This window comes from Anguilla rostrata, chromosome 8 (assembly GCF_018555375.3).
Source record: "Anguilla rostrata isolate EN2019 chromosome 8, ASM1855537v3, whole genome shotgun sequence".
NCBI lineage: Eukaryota > Metazoa > Chordata > Actinopteri > Anguilliformes > Anguillidae > Anguilla > Anguilla rostrata.
The window spans coordinates 38,208,133-38,233,607 of record NC_057940.1 but is presented as its reverse complement, the minus strand read 5'-3'; the positions used below and the strand labels follow the sequence as shown (position 1 = coordinate 38,233,607).

Genomic DNA, 25,475 nt, shown 5'->3' with positions numbered 1-25,475 from the left:
ACGTGTAAAGGAAAAAGAAAAATGTCATTGCATGAAAGGCAGACTTCAGAGGAATCAAAATATCATGCGCATGGTTGTAACCCTGACCTTGGACCCTGGATAGACACAACCAGGCAAGGATGTTCCACCGTGCTGTGGAAGAAAACAGGCCGGGGAGGACGGATGGGTGTGAGTGTTACACTGAAGTGGTGATTTCCAGATGTTTCACAGGGGATGTGAGCTCATTCCTCTAAAGATACATGTCCTGGCAAAACAAAGTCAATAAGATACAACTCTAGTCCACAAGCTGCATATTTCTCTATGTCCCATTGGTGTGAAATTGTATAAAATATGATGTGCATGCGATGTAATGACATACAGAAAATTCTGGCTATAAGTAGGCCATTAAATTTGTGTGTTTGACTAAATTCTTGAAGGGCTTGGGGAGAACTGTTCAACGAAAAGAATATTAAGTATAATATGCACATGAGTATACTGTGGCTGGTTCGAGCACAGGACTCAACAGATTAATCAATTTATGTTTCCCATGGAATGTGACTGTGAATAAAAATAAACTGTTATTTGTTTTAATCTTCACATTAACGTGCCTCACGTCTCCTTCACACATTGTCTTCAGGTTCATATAGGAGTAGAAGCAAACTCATTTCCCCACAGAATAATTACTCTTGGCCATTGTACAGTTGCAAAGGATTGTGGGTGTTGAACCCTGTGCTATTTAAGTAAGATCATATCTGCTCCTTGTCAGAACAGGGAAGCTCCTTATTTTCCCCTCTCACACAGATGACAAATCCCTGGCAGGGACACTGGAAATACGGTTCGCATGCATGTTTGAGTGATATCGTGTTACGTGCAGCTTTGAACGGATTCACGAAATAATGGAATCATTTACGATTCTCAAATGATGCTACATACATTCAAAAAATGAAATACTTGTCCGTTCTGCATCTGGCCTTCTGTGGTGCATTTAAGTGATGTTCTCGATATGGGGTCTTAACTATAGCTGCTGAAATGTAGGCCACAAATGATGACAGACCATGAAGATTCATAGTGTTTTAATGCCTTCATACTTTGGTTTTCAATAGCTGTGGAGTGAAGACTGAGGACTGACTTCTATTACCACTTGGAATCTTTCCCTTTGTCAACTTTGTACAGCCCAGGCTGTGACCAAATTCATTGTGCTGTGATTGTGGCAAATGGGAAACATTACCCACAATACTACCTGTTTTTGGCTGCTTATGCCATCAACCATAATCAGTGTCAACCCATAGTTTTCCTTCCTCCCCCCCCTCCCTCAGTGCAGTACTGGAATCTTTTCTGCTGGGAGCCAAAGGCGGTAATTCATGATGAAGCCACAAAGCACAAGGGAAATGTTTTACTGTAGAAGGAAGGGAATATATTTCCTTGCTGAACTTTGACATTGTGTCCTTTAAAAAACTATTAAAGCACCGATCCCCTGTATACATAGTGAACTCTTACCTTCCCCCAGCTGTGGTATAGTTTAACGCTCATGCCCCATCTTTAAATGTTGTTGTGTCTGACAACCACGTAAGTTATAGTATGTAGAGTAAAGAATCTATAACACAAATGCCTTGCCATTGAAAGTCACTTACTATTGCAGACAAATTTAATCATTCCTATGAGGAATTTTTTAATGGCTGCAAAGAAAGATCTGAGAGTCTGTTTACAATCCTTTACTTTACCTTCCAGGAAAATTATCTATCAAATATCAATATCAATTTTTATCTGAAACTGTTTTTGCTCAATTGATAGTTTCAAGCAAAGGAAGCTATTTCATAATATGCTGTTCAGCTTGTGTTAAGATCACGAAAAATGTCTTAAATTAACATAAAGAAAATGTTATACAATAACCACTTAAAAAAAACTGACAGAGTGATCTCTTCCTGCCCTGTAGAATTTGTGACTAATTTGTCAATGAATTTTGTAACATTTTGATTGGCTTACATCAGCTTCTTTCACTTTTCAGTTTTGCGGTAGAAAACGGTTTGCCATTCTGTGAGGGTAAGCAAGTTCTCAAAGATGCAGATTCCAGAGAATCTAGAGCACTACAAAAGCAAATTGGGTATTTAAGATTTAGAGTCACTGCCTAGCTAATAAAAAAGTTAAACGCAATATTGAATTGATAACATATTCGTGGCCAAGGAGCTGGATTTGTCTTGAGTTCAAAATAATGATCAAGAGGCTCCAGTGACTCACATGTTCAAGAATGTTTGGCAAAATCATGTGATGCATGGAGGTACTAAGTTTTGCCTTTGTAAAACGATTTGCCATATTGTATGGGTCAAAAATGCATATGCGACTTTCATACTTTTCATACACATACACAATAGTTTTGGAATATTCAATATTTTCACATTTTCACAATGTTTGGGCATAAAAAATAATAACCATGAACTATGAACAAACACACAACTACATTGTGCAAAAATGCAACAATGGACAAATGGTTTGGTTATTCTTGAACCTCCAAATTCAGTTCTGCATTAACCTCAATAACACTTTATGGTCTTTATGGTCCAAATCTATGTTTCAACTTCCACACACTTACTATCCACATACTATCCAGCCTGTTTGCTGTGTTCTAAACACAAACACAAGCACTTAAAAATATCCTAAATTTACTTTTGACCTAGGACAATACCTCCTGTTTAAATATTTTAAAGTTAAGCCCTACAAAGGTTGTGTAACAAAATGTTTTGTAATTTGCATATTACTGTATTACAAATCTTTAACACTATACATTTTGGTAATATTTAATTTCTCAGACATATACAGTATCACTCTTGAATGCACTGTATATGTACCAGAATGTACCTTAATGTTATCTTGTATAAGAACATAAAAACATTTGAGGTTACTCAGTAGGGAGCTGTATGTCTTGGCACGTTGCCAGCAGCAACAGCATGCGCTCAAAGACTCCCAACATACGCAGGCAAATGAGAAGGGGTGCACATTTCACTTTGTATCAACAGGCAGCAGCTATGCAAACCTGCATTCAATCTAAGCTCTGGTCGGAACAAGAGATTCAAAGACATATTTGTGTATTTTGCATTAAGGGGTCACTGGGGTGAATGGAAAATATTGCCCAAAAAATCAAAACAGTACTTGGTGAAATTTGTTGCTCTGAAGACTGGCTAACACAGAAAACATGCTACCATTTGGAATAGACAGACCATCATAGAGCTTAGATTGAATCATCCACTTGTGTCCATACTTCACCAGACCGGCTATATCAGTTTAAAGTGTGCCGACCCAAATACACAGTATGAAGAGTTATTATGTGACATTATACTGATGAAGCTAACAGATTGTTTCCAAATGTCTGCCGCCAAAGCAGGAAAAGATACGTTCACTCCTGAAATTAGGTTTTCTGCTCTATAACACTTTGTTGGATATGATCAGAGATACATTCATTCATTAATCACTCATAACAAAGACAAAGCAGTTATTCATGTTCTGGCTTTATCCTTCTGCTTTTCAGCCACAAAATGGCTACCAAAGAGTTTTAAACATTTTTAAGTGCGATAGGACAAGCAACTCAATGTGTGCATTTATCCTGTCATTTTGGTTGGAATTAAATACAGCTATTTCTTCTCTTTCAAGAAAGATTTTTTTAGATCACAAAAAAGAATGGTTTTAAATTTTTATTAAAGCACCACAAGATGTTAATACTGAAGGAATCATCTCAAAATACAGGGCACAGGTTTGCTTTGGTGTTACAAAATAAGTGAGACACAAGCAGCCATTTTTAGTCTTTTGCTCATTGAACTGAGCTGGGCGTCTTCAAATCCAGCCGTCACAAGGGTCAAACTGCATCAAGCCTCCTTGACGTACGTTCTCGTCGCCACAACTTTGCCCATCGTACATTTCTGTAAGGGAAAGGCATAAGAGGTTAAAAGGCTGCACTTGTATCCTACTGTCAAATGCCGAATTTGGCAAGAAAGCTTGAACACTCAAAATATCCACACAAAATAAAATGTTGCGAAAATACAAAACGAAATTCAATCCAGAGCAATGCCACTAAAGCAGCCCAAATGAACATTTCTCACACACAAGCTTATTGAAGACTTTGTAGGCTACTTAAAATTTATTATAAGCATGCCATCTGTCACATAGAAAAAAACTGAACAAACCCATGCACACAACAATGAAACTTTTTCCAGTTTATCCAGTTATTTTTGTTTTCAACTGCTAAAGAATTGTGGAAGTTAGGAACATGCATTTCTGGCAATTTTTTTACATCAATGTGTCCATGTTTAGGCAAAATGTAGTTTTAAACAGGATAGATGGGCTCAGTCACAATCTCTTGGTGGTCTTCCAAATAAAATGTATTCAGTGGACGCTGCATCGTACAACCTACATTTCATTTCCATATTGCATTTTACATTTCATCTCATTTCTCCCGACCAGACAAAGGGAACATGCTCTTACCGCTATCAATTTTCCATCAACAACTTCTCTCTCTAGCGTCGTTTCTTTTCCATCCCAGGACTGTTTCTGCACAAGTTTGCCGTTTTCAATGGTTACTACGGTCTACAAATAAAAAGAGGAAACAGATCCCGTTATTTCGGTGTCAGCGTGCTTGCAGTAGTCTATTCCCTCAAAGCACGAGGACAGCAGTCTAGAATAACACCCACCTTGGTTTTTCTGTCGTCAGCGGTAATCTCATCGCATTCTTCATTCAGTTTGAATTTGAACTCAGTGGTTTTGAATGTGCTCTGAGACTTCATACAAATTACTCCTTGATCCTCTACACTGAACGTCAGGCTTGGTTTGGCCATATTCCCCACCTGACGAGTGGCAAAACCTACACCTGCAAAATGTACAATAAACAGTTAGCGCCCAGCGTAGCTTGGGAAGACCTAAAACGGCCAGTGTCTGTACTCCATGAACACAAGGACAAACTGCAATATGCGATAATACAGAAGGGGTGAAGTACAATAACCAGTGCATAAACTACGTTTGAACTGGCTTTCGAAATTCAATTTAAATTGTTTTCTTATAATCATTTCATGATTAATAATTTCATAAAATAACTTTTGGATTAAAACTTGCAAACGCATGTATTTTATTGTTTAATGAGGACATTAAATAAAAATCCTAAAACGCATCTTACCCAAAGCCTTCATGTATTCATCGAAGTTCTCGCTGGCCTGCATTCGCCATGTCCCTATGAATTTGTCAACCATTTTTATGCTTTAATTTCACTTCTTAGATAATTCACAGATGCGTAAATTCCACTTCAACTATAAGTGGGTAGATTCATTTGATGGTATTTAAAGGCATTCCCGTACACGTGTTCGTTTCAGCACACCAATGAACGCATTGAACGTCACATCAAGTGATTTCATAGGAGAGCGGTTTAAAGAGAAACTGGGAGAAAGGTTTGATACGCAACCGAACACAAGATGCGCAGAGCATTGCCAAATTACATGTACTAAGTCAGAGGTTAAGCGTTTCAAAATGTAGTAGCAGACAAACACGGGAAATGTTTGTCCCCTGGAAATATGTGGGCGTGACAGAACACTTCGGAAACATTAACAATCAAGGAAGAAAGATGCTGTTGCTGGCTGTAAGGGTCGGCTGATTTGTGTGTATTCGGGAATTAACGCTCTTAACGCTAGCCAACATTTAAAGAAATTGCTTCAAAAATTCAGCTTTTGAAACCAGAGCTAGCAACTCCCACAATGCACAGCTCTATACAGTATTTATTAACAAAGACAACAGTTTTAAAGGGTGATAAACAAAAAAAGTATGCAAACCTAAACAGGTGAGATATTAATTTCCCACTAAGTTTTTCTCCCAGTGGAGGTTTCTTTCGAATTATGTGCATTATTTAAAAGTGCAATGCTCAAACAACTGTAAACCAGACGTACTACAGTGACATTTACAACTACAGTGACAGTACTACAACTACAGTGACATTTTATAAGGTTGGTCTTACATAATCAAATTTGATTGCAATCCAATCTTGTTCCATAATTTTGCTTTTCATTTTCTTAAATGACCTGAGGTTTTTTCAATATAATAATGTGTTTAAGGACAGAAAATTCAACAAGGCTAGTCAAAAACAGATTTAAAACAAAAGATGTATGTTAAGAATGCTACGTGCAAAAAAAAAAAAAAAAAACACACTATATTAATTGTATCATTTCACTGAACAAAGAATTCAATAAAAAAGAAACATGCATCCAGTTTACTTCAAATCTCTTTTTTATTTAATCAAAACACAAATTACAGATTTTTACATGTATGTACACACACACACACATACACCCACACACACACACTCAGAAATAAAGAACCAACGGCCAGGCTACTTCTTCGACGTCTCCTTGGCCTGAGGGTCTTTGGCTTGACACCTCGACTGAAGAGCTGACAGCATTTCTGCACAGGTCAGGTGTGCTCCTTTCATTAGCAACTTATCTCCATCTACTGTGGAAAGAACAAGAAAATAACCCTCAAAGTGGACTTAATGCCAAGCACAGCACAGCACAGCACAGCACAGCAAAATGTCTTCAAAACAGTTTTCTGCTTCACAACACATAAATATATACAGCGTGTCTTTCACTGTGTCACATTTAGACATTCACATTTAGAGTGAAACATTTATCAACGCATAACCTTTGAAAAAGACTCGATGAGACTTTTTCTCAATTCCTTGGTAACTGAAACAGAGTGGGTTTTGGTTGCTTTTGTGAACTGCAAGCCCACAGTCCTTTGCTGTAGTGATATATTCAATTGTGTGGAATGAAATCCTACCTGAGACAGGGTTTCAGTCAGCAGGACTTTCCCTGCTTCACTGTGTATGAGAGACTTCTCCTTTCCACCAGCTGCACATACAGCACAGCCCTCAAACACAACGACTGCACAGCTCAGCTGGTGGAGTGAGCTGGCAGCAAGCTCAGAGGTCAGCCATGCTAGTCTGCACTCTCCCAAATGATGGTGGACATTCCAGTGATGGGATGGGCCTACATAGACCACTGGGCATTCCAGTTCGGAAGAAGATGTATACTAGGGCATACACATTTCAATAAAAAGATATGGACAAAAGCGGCTAGGTGCGTATTTGTTATAATGAGTGTTCAGGTTCTAAATTGACTTACTGAAAGTGATGTCAATGACGGGCTGAGATCTGTCGTGTTTCACCTGTGCCTTCACCTCACAGTTCATGTTTGAAGACCTGGCTTTCTCTGACCCAACCCTGGTAAGGAACTCCCTGTATGAAAAAAAGCAACAGGAATCAATGAGCACCAGTCGTGTCTGCAAGGCCAGAACTCACTGTGATTTCAATGACTTCCAAAACCCTGACAGGACACTGCTCCATCATAAGATCCACTATCACATGTGTGACGTTGAGTGTCAAAGCACAGAGAACAGACAAATTGCTTAACACTCTTGATCTTGAGTATAACTGTTTGGACTTCAAACCACATTAAGTTCTTGCATATTACCAAACACTAAAACCATGAGGTAACTGGACTATTGTGATTCAGGGTCATGCAGGAGAACACAGTCATTGTGATTAAGGAACTTGGCTCATGAAAAGAAAATTATAGATCTGAAAAATTAGATACACCTTTCAATGAAATACATTTGAGAAGGGTATTTATCCCAAATTTCTTCAGTAAATGGTAATTCATGCCACACACACACACACACACACACAAAGGAAAAAATAATTAGCCCTGGAACATAATCACAACCTCAGAAAAATGCACTGTCGGGGATGTTCTGATAGGTTTATCTATGCAGTTTGGTACCATGCCTATTTTAATGAAAATACCTACTTATTTTAACTGAAAGCGAATATGTTAAGACAAAACACATTTGACATTAATTTGGAAGTTTTTGCCAAATGATAAAACGGTTAGCTTGCTAGAACAGCAGAGCGCTACAAGTTTTTGCCTCTTTATTGATTAGGCTACACATTGCACACTGTCCAAAATAGATCTCAAGTGTTCTGTGGATCCAGATGCACAGACTATTTTCAGTACAATTCATAACTATGTACGCAGAAGCACATCTGTGGAATAGCTGAATCATTAGGTACGACCACCCATAAGAACACAGCAGGTTATAAAAGGAGCTTTGACACAATTGAAGGAAGAGCAATCGAAACAGTGCATTTTAGGAACAATAAGAGTAAAGGTTAAATTCATTTTACGCCTATGCCCCCAGTTCTGCTTGTGACGTTTCAGGCACAAGTGCCACATTACAAAATGTAAAGACCTTTCTTTCCAACACGGTTTGCTTATGTGCGCTACAGCATGCAAATTTAAAATATTCTGATTTCCAGTTCCAGTGCAGTAATACCCTTACAGTAGAAGAGCCACACTGGAAAGTGAGCCAGTGTTGGATATCACAGGGTAATTCTGCACTTCAACAACACAAGCCCACCTTAGCCACTGCTCCATTAACTAGGCATGCTGGATCATTATTTCAGGAAGCAGGAAGTAACAGGAAGTGTAATTTGTGACCAGTGAGGTAAAAGGTAGTTTGGTTGTGGGTGTGCTACCAAAGTGGCACGATGCCTCCAGTGCTTCAGAATTACGAGCATGAGAAGGACACATCCCATGGAAGCACGTGTAACCTGAGTGGCTATCAGCTCAGTGCCTATCAGCTCTGTGCAGCTTTAGTTTTATCACAATTTGGAATTGTCAATTCTACTCATCAACCTCCTCATCACTGAAACATGCTCCATCGATTCAGGAGAGTGCAAGAACAGCTGGCCACAGCTGGCATAAGCACAGTTTGCCCGAGAGCAACACAGAGGCAGGAGAGAGTGTAATAAAATCTAGAGAGCTAAGTAAGAGAGCTGACCAGCATGAGGCTATAAGGAAAGAAGACTTAGGAGGCAAAAAGTCTTGTTAGTACATTTCCCACTTTTACAAATCAGGCTCTTCCCTATTGCTCAGAGTAAGAATACGGAATTAAAACCAACACCGACGGTTTCAGTCATTTGTAACTGAAAGCGGATTTGGTGTGATGTACTTTCACCTATTTTATTTAAATCGTTCTTGTTACTTTTACACAGGTAGTTGTTTTAGTAGTCTCCATTTCTTTGCACTTTGCCATCGTCAGTTATTCACTCCATCATGTAGAACTGTAGAAGCTGTTGTCTCAGATATATATGACCTTTAGTGTTAAATGCAATTACAGAAGCAATACAAGGAAGTTAAATTATGCTCTGACGCGGGCATCTCATTTAACCACTTGTGTAGCGTGGTTGAGTGACGGTCTCGAATGTCATACTAGTTGGGTAGCTAGCAGAGAAACGGCTACAGCTTCCATTTAATCAAGAAGCTAGTCAATGGTTAAGTGACAGTCCAGTTTCTTGCGTAGTATACTTTCACGTTAAATGCCCCACGAAATAATGTTATTCAACACAGTAAACACGTCAAGGCACGAAATATGCTCAAGGTCTGAACGCTGCTAGATATGATACGACCTAGCTAAATTAGCAACTTAACAATATAAATTATTTACTTCGTCGTATATTAAGGAATTAAATGGTTGTTTATAAACGGTTGTTTATAAACTATCTGTTTAACTGATTATTCCTACCTTGTGGAACGAACATTAGATTCGAAAGGACAAAACTGCACTACAATTTTCTTCACAGCCTTCAAAACCACTCCAGCTTTAGGGGCAGCCATTTTTGCTAAAGTGACCTTTCAACTGTGTGCGTAATTTTCAAACTACGACTCCCACAATTCAATTGACGCCTTTTGTCTGCGCTGACGATGCGCAAATAGAGATGTAAATAGGGAGGTGAAGCGGGTGATTGCTATCCCGTCTCTTTCAAGTGTACGTGCTGAAACAGATCACTCAATTTTAGCAGAATGTGTGCATTATCTGCGAAACATGACACCCCGAGTAACAGTTAATTCTACACCGGTTATTTCTTCCAGTCTAGATTTCATCCGTGAAACACTAGTCTAGATGATACAGCCAAGTCAAATACTGTATATGCATTTATTTCTGATACGTAGGTATCAACTGGGAAAAAGAGAACTGAGAGCTAAAGATTTGTCACTTTGTGTTGAATTATAATGTAGCTAATTGACCAGTTTAGGAAATATATGGCATTTATTCAAATCAATTAAGAGCCCCCTGGCAAAGAAAAGAAAAGAAAAGAAAGAAAGAAAAACCCAAGGGCAACGCTGCTGCAGATAACGGCAAAACAAATGTATTATGATGTATTACTATTGTCTTTCACGGGTAAAAGCATCCGCAGCTGTTGTTTTAAATTCGCAACAGTAGATGGCGCTAGTCGATTATATTTTAACATTCCAAGCTGCAGTGTTGAGGTTCTGTCACTAATTGATAGTTTAATAAAAGCGCTAGACAGCAGATTGTATGGCTTGTTGAAGTGATAGTAGATAGGTGAAACCACCACTAATATATTACATAGTTTAGAAAACTGGAATATTTTTCTGCATTGTATCTTTTCACCCCACAAAAGCCAGACTCTATAATACTCCCTATTTAGGAGTATGTGCTCCAGAAAATTGATGTGTGCTAACTGGGAAAATTTTTTAGGAGCAAATATACTATTCAGGATGCATTAATGTGCTCCTACATTGTTCAATTGTTCCTTGATAAAAAACAATGTTAGTGCTGAGCCTTAAAAAATCAGGTAAAAAAAAAAGCCACAGGCACTTTACTGCACACACAAACAGTGCAGCACTCTTACGAAATAAAGGAAGTAAAAATCAAACGTAAAAAAGCACTGAGAACGGTTTTTAAAAAATCAATTTCATTTTCAAGGTTGTTGCTTTAAATAGAACAAGATAGCACATTGCATAAACAAATTTCAAAAATTAGATTGCTCACATTGCACTTATTATTTATTAGACACGGAATAGTATGAATCACACATCCAGTACTTTCTTACACATCTATTCCGGTGGTCAAGTATTTTTGCTAAGGTTTCCCTAGTTTTTCTTTGGTCTTACTAAAATTGGCTACTGAAGAAAATGAATTAAGTTTTTTTTCTGTGAACATTGCCAAGGCATAAAATACACTTGGGACTACATTGCACAGCAAGGTGATTACTGGGAGAAGTCCACTGAAACCATTGCCAGCTTATATCCTTGTCTTCCAGGCTCAATAGAGAAGACACTGAATACAGTCTGTTTACTGTTTTGAGAATCCAATGACATTACTCTCCTCCGGCACCTCCAGCCAGATCCAGATCAAGGGCTTGATCAGTTGTATTGTGTGCTTGAGGTGGAACACATCAAATATATGGAATCGGCTGTGGGTACCTAAGGAGAGGTTTGGGAACCACTGGCCTAGATATATTGCAAAAAGAGAACCTTATAGGCAGGCATATGAGGGAATCTTGTTGACGGGTGGCTTTACATTTTAAAAAGCTGGCCATTGGTTTTGGGTCTAAATAGATGGAGAATTTTAACAGCTCTCCGTTTGCTATTTCCCATTCTACTCGCTTGTCTCTGCGTTGCTAGTTTTGTCAGGTTCAATGTGCCAGCGTGTCACTTAAGCAGCGCTTTACTGTGTGACCGGGACATGATTTAAAAACATTTAAAAACTTTTTTTACAAGAGCCTTCAAACATTTAGTTTACAGCATCACTACAAGGCTGTCACTTACAGGTATGCAGTTTTGATTTGCAAGGATCATAAGGGTTTGGGTCCAAACAGCAATCTAGAGCCATGAGAAAGTATGTGCCCCCTTCGTGATTTCCTCTATTATTGCATATTTGTCACACTGAATGGTTTCCGATCTTTAGAGAAAATGTAATGTTAGACAAAGGGAAACAGACCAAACACAAAACACATTTTTAAAAAGATTATTTTAATTATTTAATGAAAAACGTCATCAAACACCTCGTTTCACTCATGTGGAAAAGTAATTGCCACCTTAGTTACTCAGCCAACCAAATAACCAAATTTAATTTATAATTAGATTCAGCTGATTAAATACAGTTAGGCTTGATTGCAGCCAGTCTTGTTGAATCTAAACCTCACTCATACTGAACATTACTATTAGTGTGAAGTAGTCACCACAAAGATTCTACACACACACTTTGCCATGATCAAAGGAAATTCCAGACGAGATGAGGGAAAAAAAGTTGTTGAAATATACAAGTCTGGAAAGCCATTTCTAAGGCTCTGGTACTCCACCGAACCACATTGAAAGCCATTATCTCCAAATGGAGAACACTTGGAACAACTGTAAATCTTCTCAGGAGTGGCCAACCCGGCAAAATTTCTCCATGGGCACAGCAACAACTCATTCAGGAAGTCACAAAAGGTCCCAGAAGAACATTCAAAGAACTGCAGGCCTCTCTAGCCTCAGCTAAAGTCCGAGTTCATGACTCTACAATAAGTGACTTGGCAAAAATGGGATTCGTAGGAGAGTAGCACAGTGGAAACCACTGTTAACCACGAGAAACATCAATGCTCGTCTCACATTTATAAAAAAAAAAAAGCACCTGGATGATCCCTAAGCCTTTTGCAATAATCTTGGGCAGATAAGTCAAAAGTTGAACTTTTTGGATGACACAAGTCTCATTATGTCTGGTGTAAAGCAAATACAGAATTTCACAGTAAGAACATCATCAAGTACAGTCAAACATGGTGGTGGTAATATGATGGTGTGGAAATTCTTTGCTGCCTTGGGACCTGGGCAGCTTGCCATTATTGAAGGAACCATGAATTCTGCTCTGTAAAATTCTTAAGGAGAATGTCTAGTCATCAGTCCATGAACTGAAGCTAAAATGTAATTGGGTTATGAAGCCAAAATTCTAAATGCAGAAGTAAGACCACATCTGAATGGCTAAAAAGGAACACAATTTAACTTTTGAAGTGGCCTACTCAAAGTCCTGACTTGAACCCAGTAGAGATACTGTTGCAGGATCTGAAACGAGCAATTCATCCCTGAAAACCGACTTGTTTGTCTGAATTACAGCAGTTCTGCAAAGAAGAGTGGGTTAAGAGTCCTCCACAATGATGTGAAAAACAAATCAAATTATAGGAAGTTGTTATTTGTTGCAGTTATTACTGCTAAAGGTAATTACATTTAAGGGGGCAATTACTTTTTCACATGCGTGATACAGGTGTTTGATAACTTTTTTAATTAAAAAAAGAAACAATAATTTTTTTACATGTGTTTTGGGTTTACTCAGGTTCCCTTTGTTTAATATTACATTTTGGCTAAATACCTGAAACCATTCAGTGTGACAAATATACAATAAGCGGAAATCAGGAAGGGCCAAATGCTTTTTCACAGCCCTGTATTATGCAGGACAGTACAGCAATAGGATGCTGAGTAACATTATTTTCTTACTGCCCCACACCCTAGTTCTAAACTTAGAATTAAACTTGCTTTCATAAAGTCTTTGGGCTCTTCCTGTGAGGCGAAGATTTTTTTTCTGTTGAGATGACACAAAGAACTCAGACTATATTTAGACAAGGGCATGAAACACACACTTCCTATCAACAAGATGGCTCCTTTTTTTCTCTTATGGAACTGTGACAACTGAAACTACAGTGACCACATACAATTGTGTAAAAATAACGTAAAGAAGGACAAGCACAAGAACAGCAACAATGCGATCAAATTCGCCAGGGACGAGCAGGCGAATAAGCATGAGGGTAAAATGGTTCACATTTATTTTCCCTTTGTATTCCCACAATTACTACAAATATAGTGTTTGGGGAACATGGCCATACTGGGTCTACAGATTTTATATTTGGCCATGTAAAAATCGGTGAATGTAGGGGAGAAAAACTAAACTGGTTAAAGGAAAGTCCTAGCTGTGTATAGGCTTAGACAAATTGCCTTTACAGAATTAGGAATTAAGTGTTTCATTAATGGGAGTTTATTGATGGTAATCCTCAGTCTTGCAGTGATAGAGAATCTGACAAAAGTTTGTAATAAATACATAATAAATACAACTACAATATGTGCTTATTTATTGTGTCCACATGTTATGGTTCTTACATTCTGTGTTTTTATGTGTGCATGAAGGTATCATTACCATCAACAGATGAACAAATATTCCCATCCACAGGTGTTCACACATGACACAGACAATAAATGTGCATGTAAGTATATCATTCTATATATCTGTTCAGAAAACTAGACAAATAAATTCAAATAGACATTCCAGTAATTCTATGGTCATATAAAGTTTAATACAACATCAAAGACAGTTTGTAAACTAACAATTAAAAACTTTCAGAAAGGAAAAAAATGATGGTTTTGGACCTTTAACGAGTTTTACCAAACACTGTCCAGATTTGTTCTTTGGGAGCATCCTGAGTGGTTGTTTATGAACCATAGCTGAGACAGAAAACATTTTTTTTTTCTGCTACTGTAATCTGCAGTAGCTGCAGCTTGAGACAGGAAGCTTTAAAACAAGCTGTACACTGTTTTGGCGATACTGTGAACAGGCAGTACGCTCTTTGAGAAAAAAGTAGAACTTTCAAATTCACGTTAACAGAGTTCCGACTTCCCTCACTTGTACAATATTCTTGAAGGAGTTCTGGCAAAGAAGAACATAGGGCTTGACCTATGAGTTTGACCTGTACCACATGTTCTGCTGACTCTACAGCCTTCAGTTGAGAGGAAAATGCACAGGAGTGGTTAAGTGAATTATTGCAGTACACTCTTTTCATTGAGGCAAAAAGACAATAACAAGACATAAGCAGATTGTGACGTGTGTAAAAATCATAATAAATAATTAATTTGAGTGTTAAGATTTTAATTCAGGACATACATTGCTTTGAAGAAAAGCGCATAAAAGATGCAGTATAAATAAACATGCACAGAAAACATCCACAGCAAAAGCAAAAGATGAGTGAGATGCTGGACGTGGTTGTACATACCACCCTGTGTGTGGTAAAAGGTCAGATCCTAATTCAACACTCACATTACATGTTTGGCAACTACATAAATATTATAGACATTCTCTCTGTTTTATGTACAAAGAATATTGTCATTCCGTACCAATGTCAATGTACTTGGGGAAGTAATCTCCAAGACTGAAGGTCTTGAAGGCGGAAGGCTGAAGGATCCTACTATGTAAAGCCTTTACCAGCTGCTAATATAAATACTTAATCCAACTCAGTCATGAGCCTGTCGTTGTGGCCTCCCACACTTCCATTAGGTATTGCCTAATGTGCTGGTAGGCATACCACTATGCATGACAAGTAAACACACTTGTTTTTGGTTATTCTTTAAGAGACCACTTCATTTTCGCGTTCCCCAAAACAAAATGAGAACATCCTGGTTTGTAATTAAGGATACTTCATGTGTATAACATCCACCAACAAATCCGGTTGCATAATAAGATAAAACAGTGGACTGTACATTGCGATTTGAAGGCAGCACTGCTGTTCATGCGTGAAAAGGGTTAACCAGCTGCGGACCACAAGTCCCGAGAGTCATAGCGAGGTTCCTTGACAATCGCCGCTATATCTGTCACTCCTCCCCAACATCTTGGCGGAGAAGAGGAGGAGTATCTAGCTGCATAGTCTAAATAGCACAGTTCTGGTATGTCATGAAGGCTCTTGCGTGCGAGACGGGGTATTGTGTGAGAACGCAGCTTTCTATTTTGAATTATCGCAGTTCTTGTCTGAAAACAACAGAATGTAGCCTACAAATCATGATTTAATTGTAATTATAAATAAATCGTTCTCTGTGTAGGTGGTGATACTTGAGACTACAGAATTAAGAAGGCGAGTGTGCATTTAACATTAATCGGCTGTAATCTTATGGATGATCGCTTTTGGTAAGTGATTTACCTTACCTCTCTGACCGCAAAATGCTTTTGAAGTTGATCATCCCCCTGCTGTCTTCAATATGTCAGGGTTTTAATTAAGTGTACTGTTGCTATGGTAGCTCCGTTAAACTTCATTGATTTGCTGTTTGTGCGCAGCTTGTCAAAGGGGGCTTCATAAAGTAGCTGGCTAGCAAGCGATTTGCTTTGATTCGAGGTAAACGAATTTAATAATTTGGTTTCTAATTCATTAGGACGGGAAGGGCAGGGGCACCATTTGGAAATCCGGTATTCTAAGCATCGTTGTTCGGTCCCCACATGTTTTATTTGCGAAATTGTGAATTAGTTTGCATGCGTTATTGCAACCAAGGCAAGGGGGAAATCTGAGCTAGCTGTCCAACTACAATAGTGCCGAACTAACATAGCAGCGAGCTTTTTTCTGGCGACTAATCAAAGTTGGAACCGGCAGCATTGAACGCGGATTTTATTAGCAGGTTTTGTGGTCGGCTGTTTGCTCGATATTTTACCTGGGAAGCTAACGACTTCAAAATCCTTTTGTTAACTAGCTTGCGTCTCTGTTTACTACTGCACGTTATTGCGAAATGTGAAAATAAATATTGATATTTTTGTATTGTATTTGAAAGGTACCAAATTATAAAGTCACCGTGAAAAGGACGAGGTTCACTATGGACTTGGGATGAATGTGCATGCATTAATTCTTTAAAAAAGACATTTTGCCCCATGTGTAAAATAGAGAGAGACAGTTTGTATCTAAGGGGAACTAAAACAGAGCATTTAATAATCAATTTCCAATAGATATCTCTGTTGAGATTACTTTAATTCAACCAGGCTATGCATAATTAGCACGAGCTATTTAAAAAAATCCCTCCTGCTGAAAAAGTTAGCATAGTCAACAAATGAGCTCTGTGCAAAGTGCATTTCTATACTCAATTATTTTGGAGGTTATATTTATCAGCGTTTATGCTGCTATATCAGTTTTACGAACAGTTCTAACCACGTCGATTTAGACTGTTTTATTATATCTCAAGATGACGCAATGTATGGCATACCTACCATTTGTAGTTCAGAGTTCAAGAGTTCACCCAAGACTGCAGTAAGATCAGCTCCCTCTTTTTTTCTCCCAAAAAGAATAGTCAGTGATTAATTTTTGCTTCAGTTGATCTTTCACATGTCTGCTCTTTAAGCATCACAGCACTAATAGTATTTCATAAAGTTTGTTAGGCTATTATACACACGCAATAATGGCTGATTTCCTTAATCAATCGGTAACCACACTTCCTCAGCTCCACCTACTGGTAATTTAAGTCAGGTGATCAGCTGGGCATGGTTTTATTGTGTTTGGGTACCAGTGACTACATTTGTATTGAAGTCAACCTGGCTTTTTGATGGGTACTGTTGCCATCCTTTTAGGCTGCATATAAAAGTGGCCCCACCATAGGCATTTTTTACTGTTCCTTTTTATTTCATTGCACAGCACTGCATTGAAAGTCCCTGTGGTCACTCAGGGTCACTCGTTATCCTTGAAGAAAGCATCTTGCTTAAGTAGAATACCTGGCCTCACAGGCTATGGAGAGAGTAGAATCTTTCAGGGAACGGTAGTCCTAGGGACAACATATTTTGTTCTTGTGTTTCCCAGTCAGGCTTCACAGAAACTGGTTCTGCAGTGTCAGAAAAGCGTTGCAATGCTTCTCAGTACCAAAAGAGGAAGACCGAAAGAGGAGAGTGAAACTTACCACTTTGTGTCAAGTGACTGGTTCCTCAAGTTTAGATTGGTGCTGTCAACCTCACGGCAGCTTCCAGTGATAATTTTAACCCTGTGGTAACGTATAATATTTTCTGTTGTTCAAAATTAGCTTTGGCTACATTTGCCGCTGTCAAACAAACGTCTAAGGACAGAATGTAGCTTAAACAAGTGGCTTATTAGACAGACTTGTAATCAGTACTTTGCCCTTTTCCACTTTAACTCTTACTGTTCGTCTTTGTTTATATTCTTTTCAACACAAGTCAATAACTGTTCATGGTACATCTGCCTAAAGAGAGGGCGAATGGGTGGGGGGGACGGGGGGCAGGTAATTGATGCCTAAAATGCTATGAGGATGGAGAGTTGTAATATGTGCTAATGTATTCTGATTGAATATGATCAATACCATTTAAATTATTTATTTGTCTTAATTGGATGATGAACATTGGAAGCACTGTTCAAAACATTTACCTCAACTATTTTCCATTTTAAACACCTGTTCATTTGCTAACCGCAAATGTAAGTACCCTATCACTTGCCTTGAAAACGACTCTTCATCATCTACGAGACTCTAATATTGCATACAGTCCAGACATACTTGCACACTGTTTGCTTTTTAATACTCATTAAGATTCAGCAACCATAGATGCCAGTGTATGGTATAGAAATGTATATTTAGGCTTTTGATCTAAAATGGCTGAAAGCCTATTGTTTTGATAATGAATTCCTTTTTTCTACTCTCACTTCCCCACATAAAAGTTGGCAGGCGTACTGGCCATAGTTTTAGCAGTCTGTACAAAGCTTCTCGTGGCCCTGCTCTATGCCCAGAGGCATTGCTGTCACGTCAGCGGCATCCCACAGCGTTTGCTCATTCACCACGCACTTGGCGCACTCGCCAGGCGTAGACTCGACAGTGCTCGCTTGTGATGCCCAGTATGGTGACTACACAAACCCGCCAAAATTTTCGGTGAATTGTTTGAGGCTTGAGCGCGCTGAACTGTCACAGTCCGCTAACGCACGCAATGCACGTCTGTGTCAAACATGGCCGCCAGACATACTTTTACCCATTTCAATATCTTTGTACATAATTCATTTTCTCATGTCACGTCTGTCACTGCAGGCAGGACTGCAGGTGCGTCCAGGAAGACCAAGCCACGCCTACATACGCATTGCCTAACATTACTATTGCGTCCATTTCGTTGGCGTCCTCCCATTCAACCAGCGTTTGTCGCATTTCTCAAGACCTTGTTTCCGGTTGTACACATGACTGTAGTTCTCAGGGGCCAGCCTGTCAGTCTAAAAGCTTTGTGGTTGCCTGCAATCTCTGGTTGCTCTGTTTGTGATTTGAGTAGTCTTGAGAAAGGAACCGAGACACTGGGGTTAACGAAAACCCACTTTAGACCCAAAGGCAAATAAACAACTGAGTAGTCAATGCACTACTGTACATAAGGGAAATGAGTAGGCTTGTGGCATTAATGCACAACACTTAATAAATCAGTGCTCTTTTCTGTGGAAGAGGTAATAAATGATTCATTTGTCAATATTTTACATATGAGTTACTTTGTAAACAGCTGGTGTAAACAGTACCTGGAACCGTTGACTACAGAAGCAGCCTTACCAGGTCATTGCTGAGGCTTAGCTTCTGCTGACCTATGAAGAACGAGGTCTATTAAGCGTATTATGACCTTGTAATACAAGGGTGTCAAACTCCTGTCCCGGAGGGCCACCGTGTCTGCTGGTTTTTGCTGTGCTTCAGCACGAGTGATTCATCTGAGTCATTGATAGGCTAGAGTGCACACACCTTGTTCTCGAGGCCCTAATTGGCTGCTGATCGAAAGGAAACCACAAACACCTGCAGACACTGAAACCCTCCAGGGCTGGAGTTTGAAGCCCCTGTTGTAATGCAATGTGTGTGTGTTTTCCCTGCATGGTCTGGATGTGCCTATTCCCATGGAAGGCAAGGTTTATGTCACTGGTTATTTAATGGTACAGAGTTGTCAAGATCTCCCAGTGTTAAAGCATTTCTTAGCTACGCTGATGGCATCTTTCAAGATGACATTTCCCCATTGCCAGAGCATGCTTTGTCTCTCAATAGTCTGAGGACCGTGACAGACATTATCCATATGGCCTTCTGAAAGGATACCCGAGACTGTTTTATGCTACCATCAGCTTAGCATAGGCCCATTTTCTTGTGGAAGAATTTAGGCGTATTCTTCCTGCGGAGTTCCATCCCCCTAAGCACGTGTATGTCGCCATGATGTCTGCTCGATGTAAAGCAATTCATCGGTATTATGTAGCATTTACAGTATTTGTTCACTGGCCCTTCATCCCCGTTACGTTTCTGTTTGACACATCGAGCAGTGACGTCCCGGTGAGAAAACGCTCTAAATACTACACCGTATCAGTGAATCTTATTACATCGCGTAGACGTCGCGGTGTCCATGTGTGCTTACAGGGATATGCTGCAGACCAGGGATACCCAAATCTGACCATTGAGGCCAGTTGTACTGCTGGTCATTCTTCCTCCCTAATCAGGACTGCTTTAAACCTGGTGAGTTAAATCTCTGGCCAATGGTTGGCATTAATCAATTAATTGCTCTCAGGTTGAAAATAAAACCAGCAGCACTACAGGCCTAGAGGGCCAGATCTGAGAGTTCCTGCTGTTGACTGCAGTGCTTGCAGGCTGTACTGGCCACATACCATGACTCATGGGCCCTATTAAGAGGCTCTACATTAGTGACTCTGTTTTTGTTCATTACTCTCCTATATAGCACTTTCACTGTGGATATAAAGTTCCAATAAAACGTGAAAAAGAAATCCGTTTTCATATGATGTTGTTGACATTCTGGCAGTAATGATGAAAAGTACCACATAATACAGGCTACATTTAAATTCATATAGTCTACGCAGTTTAAGTAACAACTAAATAAGCATTGACACTTGTGCTGCTGAGCGAACCAAACACCTGAAAGTGTGTGAAACCGCCGTCTTTGTCCGTGTTGTGCGCAGTGACGGCGTGTTCACGCGTCGCTGCGGCGGCGCGGGCGTCTTGTCTGGTCTTGCCCGCTCAGGGGTGTTATCAGGTGGGCTCCTCTGCAGTTTCCCCAGGATAACAGGTAAGGTTTTTTGCTCGTCGCCTAACTGAAGGTCTGCCTGGTGCTCAGACAGAAATTGTAGGTTTGTACAGAAGCTGTCAAAAAAAGAAAAGGTTCAGGCCCTCACTTTGATTAAATGACAGCTTGTCCCCATCTCCCGGCTTGCTGCGAATCCTAGACCCAAATTTGAATGTCTGCGGACGGCACGGGCTACTGCAAGCGCATGCGGAGGCTTTAATGCATGACAGCTCTCGTCTCACCAGGGTGGCCTTGCTCTAAATGCCTTAACTGCAGGAGCGCGTGCAGCGTTGTTTTCCGCCGTTTTCAAAGCCTTTGTGTTCCGATGAAAAAGGCAGGCTGGCAGATTGCAGGTTTACCCGCCTGCTCGAGCGGCGTTTTAAGAGTGCGGCGCGCGGGCACAGCAGGCTCCTCCTGCTGGGTCGGCACAGCGGGGCCGAGTCGCGGCTCGGCGCCTGAATCGGAGCGGGACCCGCGGCGGCGGGCGCGGCGGGCGTCCTTCTGCGGCACGGCTCCCCGCGCGTCCCCGCCGCACCACGGACTCCCAGCAGCCCCGGCGCTCGGTCTGCGTACGCGCTGCAGCTGGACGGGATCGCCGTCTGCAGGAGCACTGCCCTGTTGTTCCGTTGAAAATTCAGTCTTGTGACAGAAGCTAAGCCCTGGGGAGGTCATTTGTAACACGAGTGGCGAAGGAGAAAAGCAAGCCTGTTATTTGTCATATCATACTACCCTGTACAGTTAAACAGCACAGGTGTGTGTGTGTGTGTGTGAGGAAAGTGGCTTAGATTTTTCACTGGACGTAAGTCAATCCGCGCTGACCCGCGAGAGATGGCACTGATAATGGGGCTGCGGCGGACGTGGAGGTCACGTATTTCTCCTCGGTCCCTCCTGGGATGGATGCAAGCCCACAATCGCTGTGATCTGGGTGGTCTTGGGCGGGAGAAGTGTGCGTCTGATATTTTTCACCATAATTGTCCTCGGTGCTCCACACAGCCTGCGCATTTTACAATTAACCGGGCCTCCCACTTCCCTTTCCTAATCGCTTGCAGGGGAAATGGGTTCGTTATCTAGCAAACACATATTAATAAGAATCTTTCAAAAACACAGCCGCAGACAACAGGCTGTTAACGGCCCTTTTAAGCCGAGATATTCCACCTTGGAGCAAAAGTGCACCGTTAACGTTGAGGTTGCTTTGTTAGAGATATTTTTTCAGGCCTTCGGTGGCTTTGAGATAGCTGGAGTCTGAGGTCTTGACAGAGGTCAATGAGCTGAAGGGGGCTGCTATTTCTGTCTGCTTGATGGCTCAGGGTGAACCCAAGTGCAGTCTTTGCGACCTGTTCAGCAGTTGATGCTAATAGGTCCTGCTGTGACAAGACCACAGTAATGCTAACCGAAGACATTGTCAGAGGCCAAATGTTTCCCACAAGAACTCCGTGAGCGGCATTGTCCCATCAAACCGGCGGTAAACAGAGGACTGAACTTTCTCTGTAGTGACACCTTCCGCTAAGACCAATTCTTCGCTAATTTCTCACTCTTAGAGTCGTCCTTTCTCAGACATTGGGACGGAGGTTACTGCCAGGGGCAGAATCTTACAGATGGCAGTCAGCAGCTGTTAAGTTTGAATGTGCAGACAGACTAAAAAGCTTGAGGCTGACCATGGTCTGATGTAAATGAATAACATTACTTGAGGGCGCTGTACATGTTAACAGTAAATCCACAGGGTTATTGACTGTGGGAGAAGCCATTCTTTAAAGTGATGCAGTTAAGACCCATAACATTGCATTTGTAAATGTTTTCCAGGTTGTTAAAAAGAGGCAAATCTATAGTTGGATATCTGCCAGGAGGACAGTAGGCTATATATACACGTAGCTTCCTCTTTTTCACAATTCCATTCCGCTTTGTGATTGGTAAAGAATTGAATTTGCAAAGCTAAGGCACATTGTTTGAGGAGAATGCACAGTATGTGAACTCGATAGAAAGAAGGGATGTTCTGGGTCGGGGATAAACCGGTTGGGCCTTTCTACCAGGGGAATACCATTTTAAAAAAGAGACTGATTCTCTCAGTGTTTGGTTGAAGTCGAAAAGCATTCTTAAGTCACTGTAGCACCAAGTAGGTTAACTACATTAAAATAATATATTTTTTAATTTGTTTGGTCATTTCATTAGGAAAATCAAGGTGACTTGGGAATACAAGGCCAATGTGTGGCCAGTCAATTGTGGTGTGGATGTTTAGGTGGTCAGTAAACATCCCAAATTTTATATGGGACTCTTGATGACCACAAGATGCTTCTAGGACAGCACCTGCTGAAGTCCAGTGTCTCTATCACCCTACTGGGGCACTGGAAATTGTACTCTAGAGGGAACCCTACTGGTCTATTTCTAGCCTGAATCCCCCATCCAAGCAAGCACTAACCTAGCCTAAGGACAACACTGCCGAGCAGTATGGCTGCTAGCCTCAGTTTGTTCTTAGGTATTCAGTGACATTGAGGGAATTTTTCAGTATGTGATTATGATATGCATGGTGCTATAAAGCATAATGAACAATGTGTTTGTGAGATTTTCAGTGAAGCTGGCCGCTAAGCGATTTAAGGTGATGAGCCGAGCCAAGGTGGCTCCTGGCGGCGCTGAAACTCAGCAGTGGTAGTCCTGGTGTCAAACCCGGCCTCCAGGGTTCCATGTACTTCACTTATTCCACCCACCCATTTTGTGATTAATCCTGGCCTGTCCACTCCAGTTGGAGTGTTGTGAGTATTAGCGCATAGAGTGTGCCCTACACGGCCGCGTATCAGTTGCATTTTATCTGCTGATCTCAAAGTTGCGGTAAAGATCATCTTGTGATCTGATGAAAAGCTCTGTGCCTCTGTAGTGTTGGCGTGTTTGCTGAGTAATAATCAAAAACCGGAACTGCCTGCTTTACAAAAATCGTTCGTCTTTGCAGGAAGGTGGTAGAAGTCACTTGTCGAGGCTTCGCCCTAGGAGAGGAAAGGGCGAAGGATGTTCCAGCTTCTGCTTATTTCTGATGTTCTCTGCGTTTCTGCAAAATGGTGCTCCCCAGCTGGGTGCTTTCTCAGGGTGTGACCCGGTGAAAAGAGGCCTGCCCACATCTCAGCTCAGTGTGGCTGCACGAGCACTTTCCTGTGGTTTCTAGTGCTGCTACATCCTCATTCATCTTCTGCAGTGATGCACGCTCTGACTTTGAAATGCTGGAGGTTAGGTGTCATCGTTTGCTGCGCGCACAAAGCTCAAATGTTAGTTTTTTTTAATTCTGGCAGCTTATACAGCAGGGCTGCCCAACCCTGTTCCTGGTGATCTGCCATCCTGTAGTAGGTTTTCACTCCAGCTCTAACAAAGCACACCTCATTCATCAGCTATTGAGCAATTGATCTTATTGAGCTGCTTATTAGTAGAATCAGGTGTGCCAAATTATGGTTGAAATGAAAACCTACAGGACGGTTGATCTCCAGGAACAGGGTTGGGCAGCCCTGGCATACAGGGAACGGTTGTATTCAGCAGGAATGAAAATGACGTCCCCAATGTCTGGCTGTTTCAGCCATTCTAGGTCCCACTAGCAGCAGGTAAACTGCTGCCTGTTGGTGGACTCTGTTTGGTACACTACCCTGCTTCTCTGACGATGGCTGAACCTTGGCTGAAGCCGCAATGCATTGATGGCGATATTTCCGACCCTGACTCGGTACAACCTCGGTGGAGCTTTTCCCGATCACTTCCAGCTACGAGCTTAAACAAGCGTGGTATATTTTTTAGATTTTGTTGTTTGCGTAATGGTAACGTTGTTGAGACTGAACATCCCCTGAACACTACCGGTGATTTCGTGTCGCAGCGCTCGGAGACGTAGCGTACACGTTGAGATTTGATGCTCAACTTTGGTCCCCGTGTCCAGGGGCGCGGCTTGTCCCCAAATCCTCAGGCTACCACCGCGTCCTCTCCTCCCCGACCTCCGACGTTCCGGCGCGTTCGTCGCGGCCGCCCCTGCCGCTGTGGGAGCTCGGCCGCTGTGCCTGTTCCCGTCTCTCGTCAGCGGGAGGCACAAAAGAGTGCGGCAAATCAGAAACTCACCCCCTCCCCAAATAACTCCCGCATCCTCCCCCAGCTGTTAGGGCGCTTCCGGTGCAACGAACCAAAGTTAATTAACACGGAAAATTTTGTCAGCATATTTAACCCTGCCTTCATCTGAAGGGCTTACAGTAACTGCGTCTGAACAGGGCAGATAAAACCGCAGCTGCTGAACGTTACTGCCTGAAATTAAAACAGGGAATATGACTACAATAACTCTATTACATATTTCTACCTGCTCATTCATCTGTTAATTTTTTAGGGAATATTTAGGGAAATTTTCCTCTTCCTGTTTGTTGTTAAATAGTGACCAAGTCACTAAATGGGAGTAAACGTCAAAGGGGAATTTCCTGGATTGTGTTGTGGAAGGTATTTTTTTAGAGGTCCAGCTGAGTCTCAACTGGACGGCTTGATATATGTTGATTACTTTTACTCTCCGTCTGGCCGAGCGGGTCTGTAAACATCCATCGTCTGGGCTTCCTCAGTGGCTCCGGTGGGCCTGGAACTTCGCTCTTAGAATTACGGGCCTTGGCTTTCGTTCTTCATTCGGAGAAGCAGAGAGCCACATTCACAGAGGCGGGAAGCGTTGGTCCCGTTTGAGATCAGGACCCTCTGACAGGGCGGAAAGGAGCGGTGGGACGAATGGGGTGGAACCCGGGGACTGTCTGAGCTCCTACCGAGGGGTCTCTCATGTCTCACCCCACCCAATCAGAACTGACAGGAGGCATGAGCAGGTGTGCCAGAATGTATCATGTGAC

At 41.2% G+C, this 25,475-nt stretch overlaps 3 protein-coding genes across 7 annotated transcripts in view; 1 reads left to right on the top strand and 2 right to left on the bottom strand.

Annotated features, from left to right (window-relative positions):
- Positions 1-3,647: 3,647 nt before the first annotated feature.
- Positions 3,648-5,292, bottom strand: fabp4a (fatty acid binding protein 4a). Its single transcript, XM_064348174.1, has 4 exons — positions 5,135-5,292; positions 4,656-4,831; positions 4,450-4,551; positions 3,648-3,887 (listed from the first exon to the last, which is right to left on the bottom strand). The coding sequence occupies exons 1-4, from the start codon at positions 5,205-5,207 to the stop codon at positions 3,834-3,836; spliced, it is 405 nt and encodes a 134-aa protein (XP_064204244.1). The 5' UTR covers positions 5,208-5,292; the 3' UTR covers positions 3,648-3,833.
- Positions 5,293-6,213: 921 nt separating this feature from the next.
- On the bottom strand, positions 6,214-9,743 carry mrpl53 (mitochondrial ribosomal protein L53). The gene is made up of 3 exons (XM_064348175.1): positions 9,586-9,743; positions 7,125-7,237; positions 6,214-6,453 (listed from the first exon to the last, which is right to left on the bottom strand). The coding sequence occupies exons 1-3, from the start codon at positions 9,675-9,677 to the stop codon at positions 6,335-6,337; spliced, it is 324 nt and encodes a 107-aa protein (XP_064204245.1). The 5' UTR covers positions 9,678-9,743; the 3' UTR covers positions 6,214-6,334.
- A 5,679-nt stretch (positions 9,744-15,422) lies between these two features.
- pag1 (phosphoprotein membrane anchor with glycosphingolipid microdomains 1) overlaps positions 15,423-25,475 on the top strand; it is a 40,769-nt gene continuing 30,716 nt past the window's right edge. The window contains exons 1-2 of one of the 5 annotated variants that reach the window (XM_064348170.1): positions 15,423-15,545; positions 15,699-15,783. The gene's annotated coding sequence lies outside the window, so the exon portion shown is untranslated. Of the gene's footprint in view, positions 15,784-25,475 lie in introns of all 5 variants that reach the window. The other 4 variants (XM_064348169.1, XM_064348171.1, XM_064348168.1 and 1 more) reach the window with 4 other exon arrangements.

Excerpts from the sequence above, each read along its gene's own strand:
- fabp4a (XM_064348174.1), bottom strand. The coding sequence starts at position 5,207 with ATGGTTGACAAATTCATAGGGACATGGCGAATGCAGGCCAGCGAGAAC. Across the intron at positions 4,552-4,655 it reads CTGACGACAGAAAAACCAAG|ACCGTAGTAACCATTGAAAA; the intron begins GTGGGTGTTATT and ends TTTTATTTGTAG. Across the intron at positions 3,888-4,449 it reads TTGATGGAAAATTGATAGCG|AAATGTACGATGGGCAAAGT; the intron begins GTAAGAGCATGT and ends TTTCCCTTACAG.
- mrpl53 (XM_064348175.1), bottom strand. The coding sequence starts at position 9,677 with ATGGCTGCCCCTAAAGCTGGAGTGGTTTTGAAGGCTGTGAAGAAAATT. Across the intron at positions 7,238-9,585 it reads TCTAATGTTCGTTCCACAAG|GGAGTTCCTTACCAGGGTTG; the intron begins GTAGGAATAATC and ends TTTTTCATACAG. Across the intron at positions 6,454-7,124 it reads CGTCATTGACATCACTTTCA|TAGATGGAGATAAGTTGCTA; the intron begins GTAAGTCAATTT and ends TTCTTTCCACAG.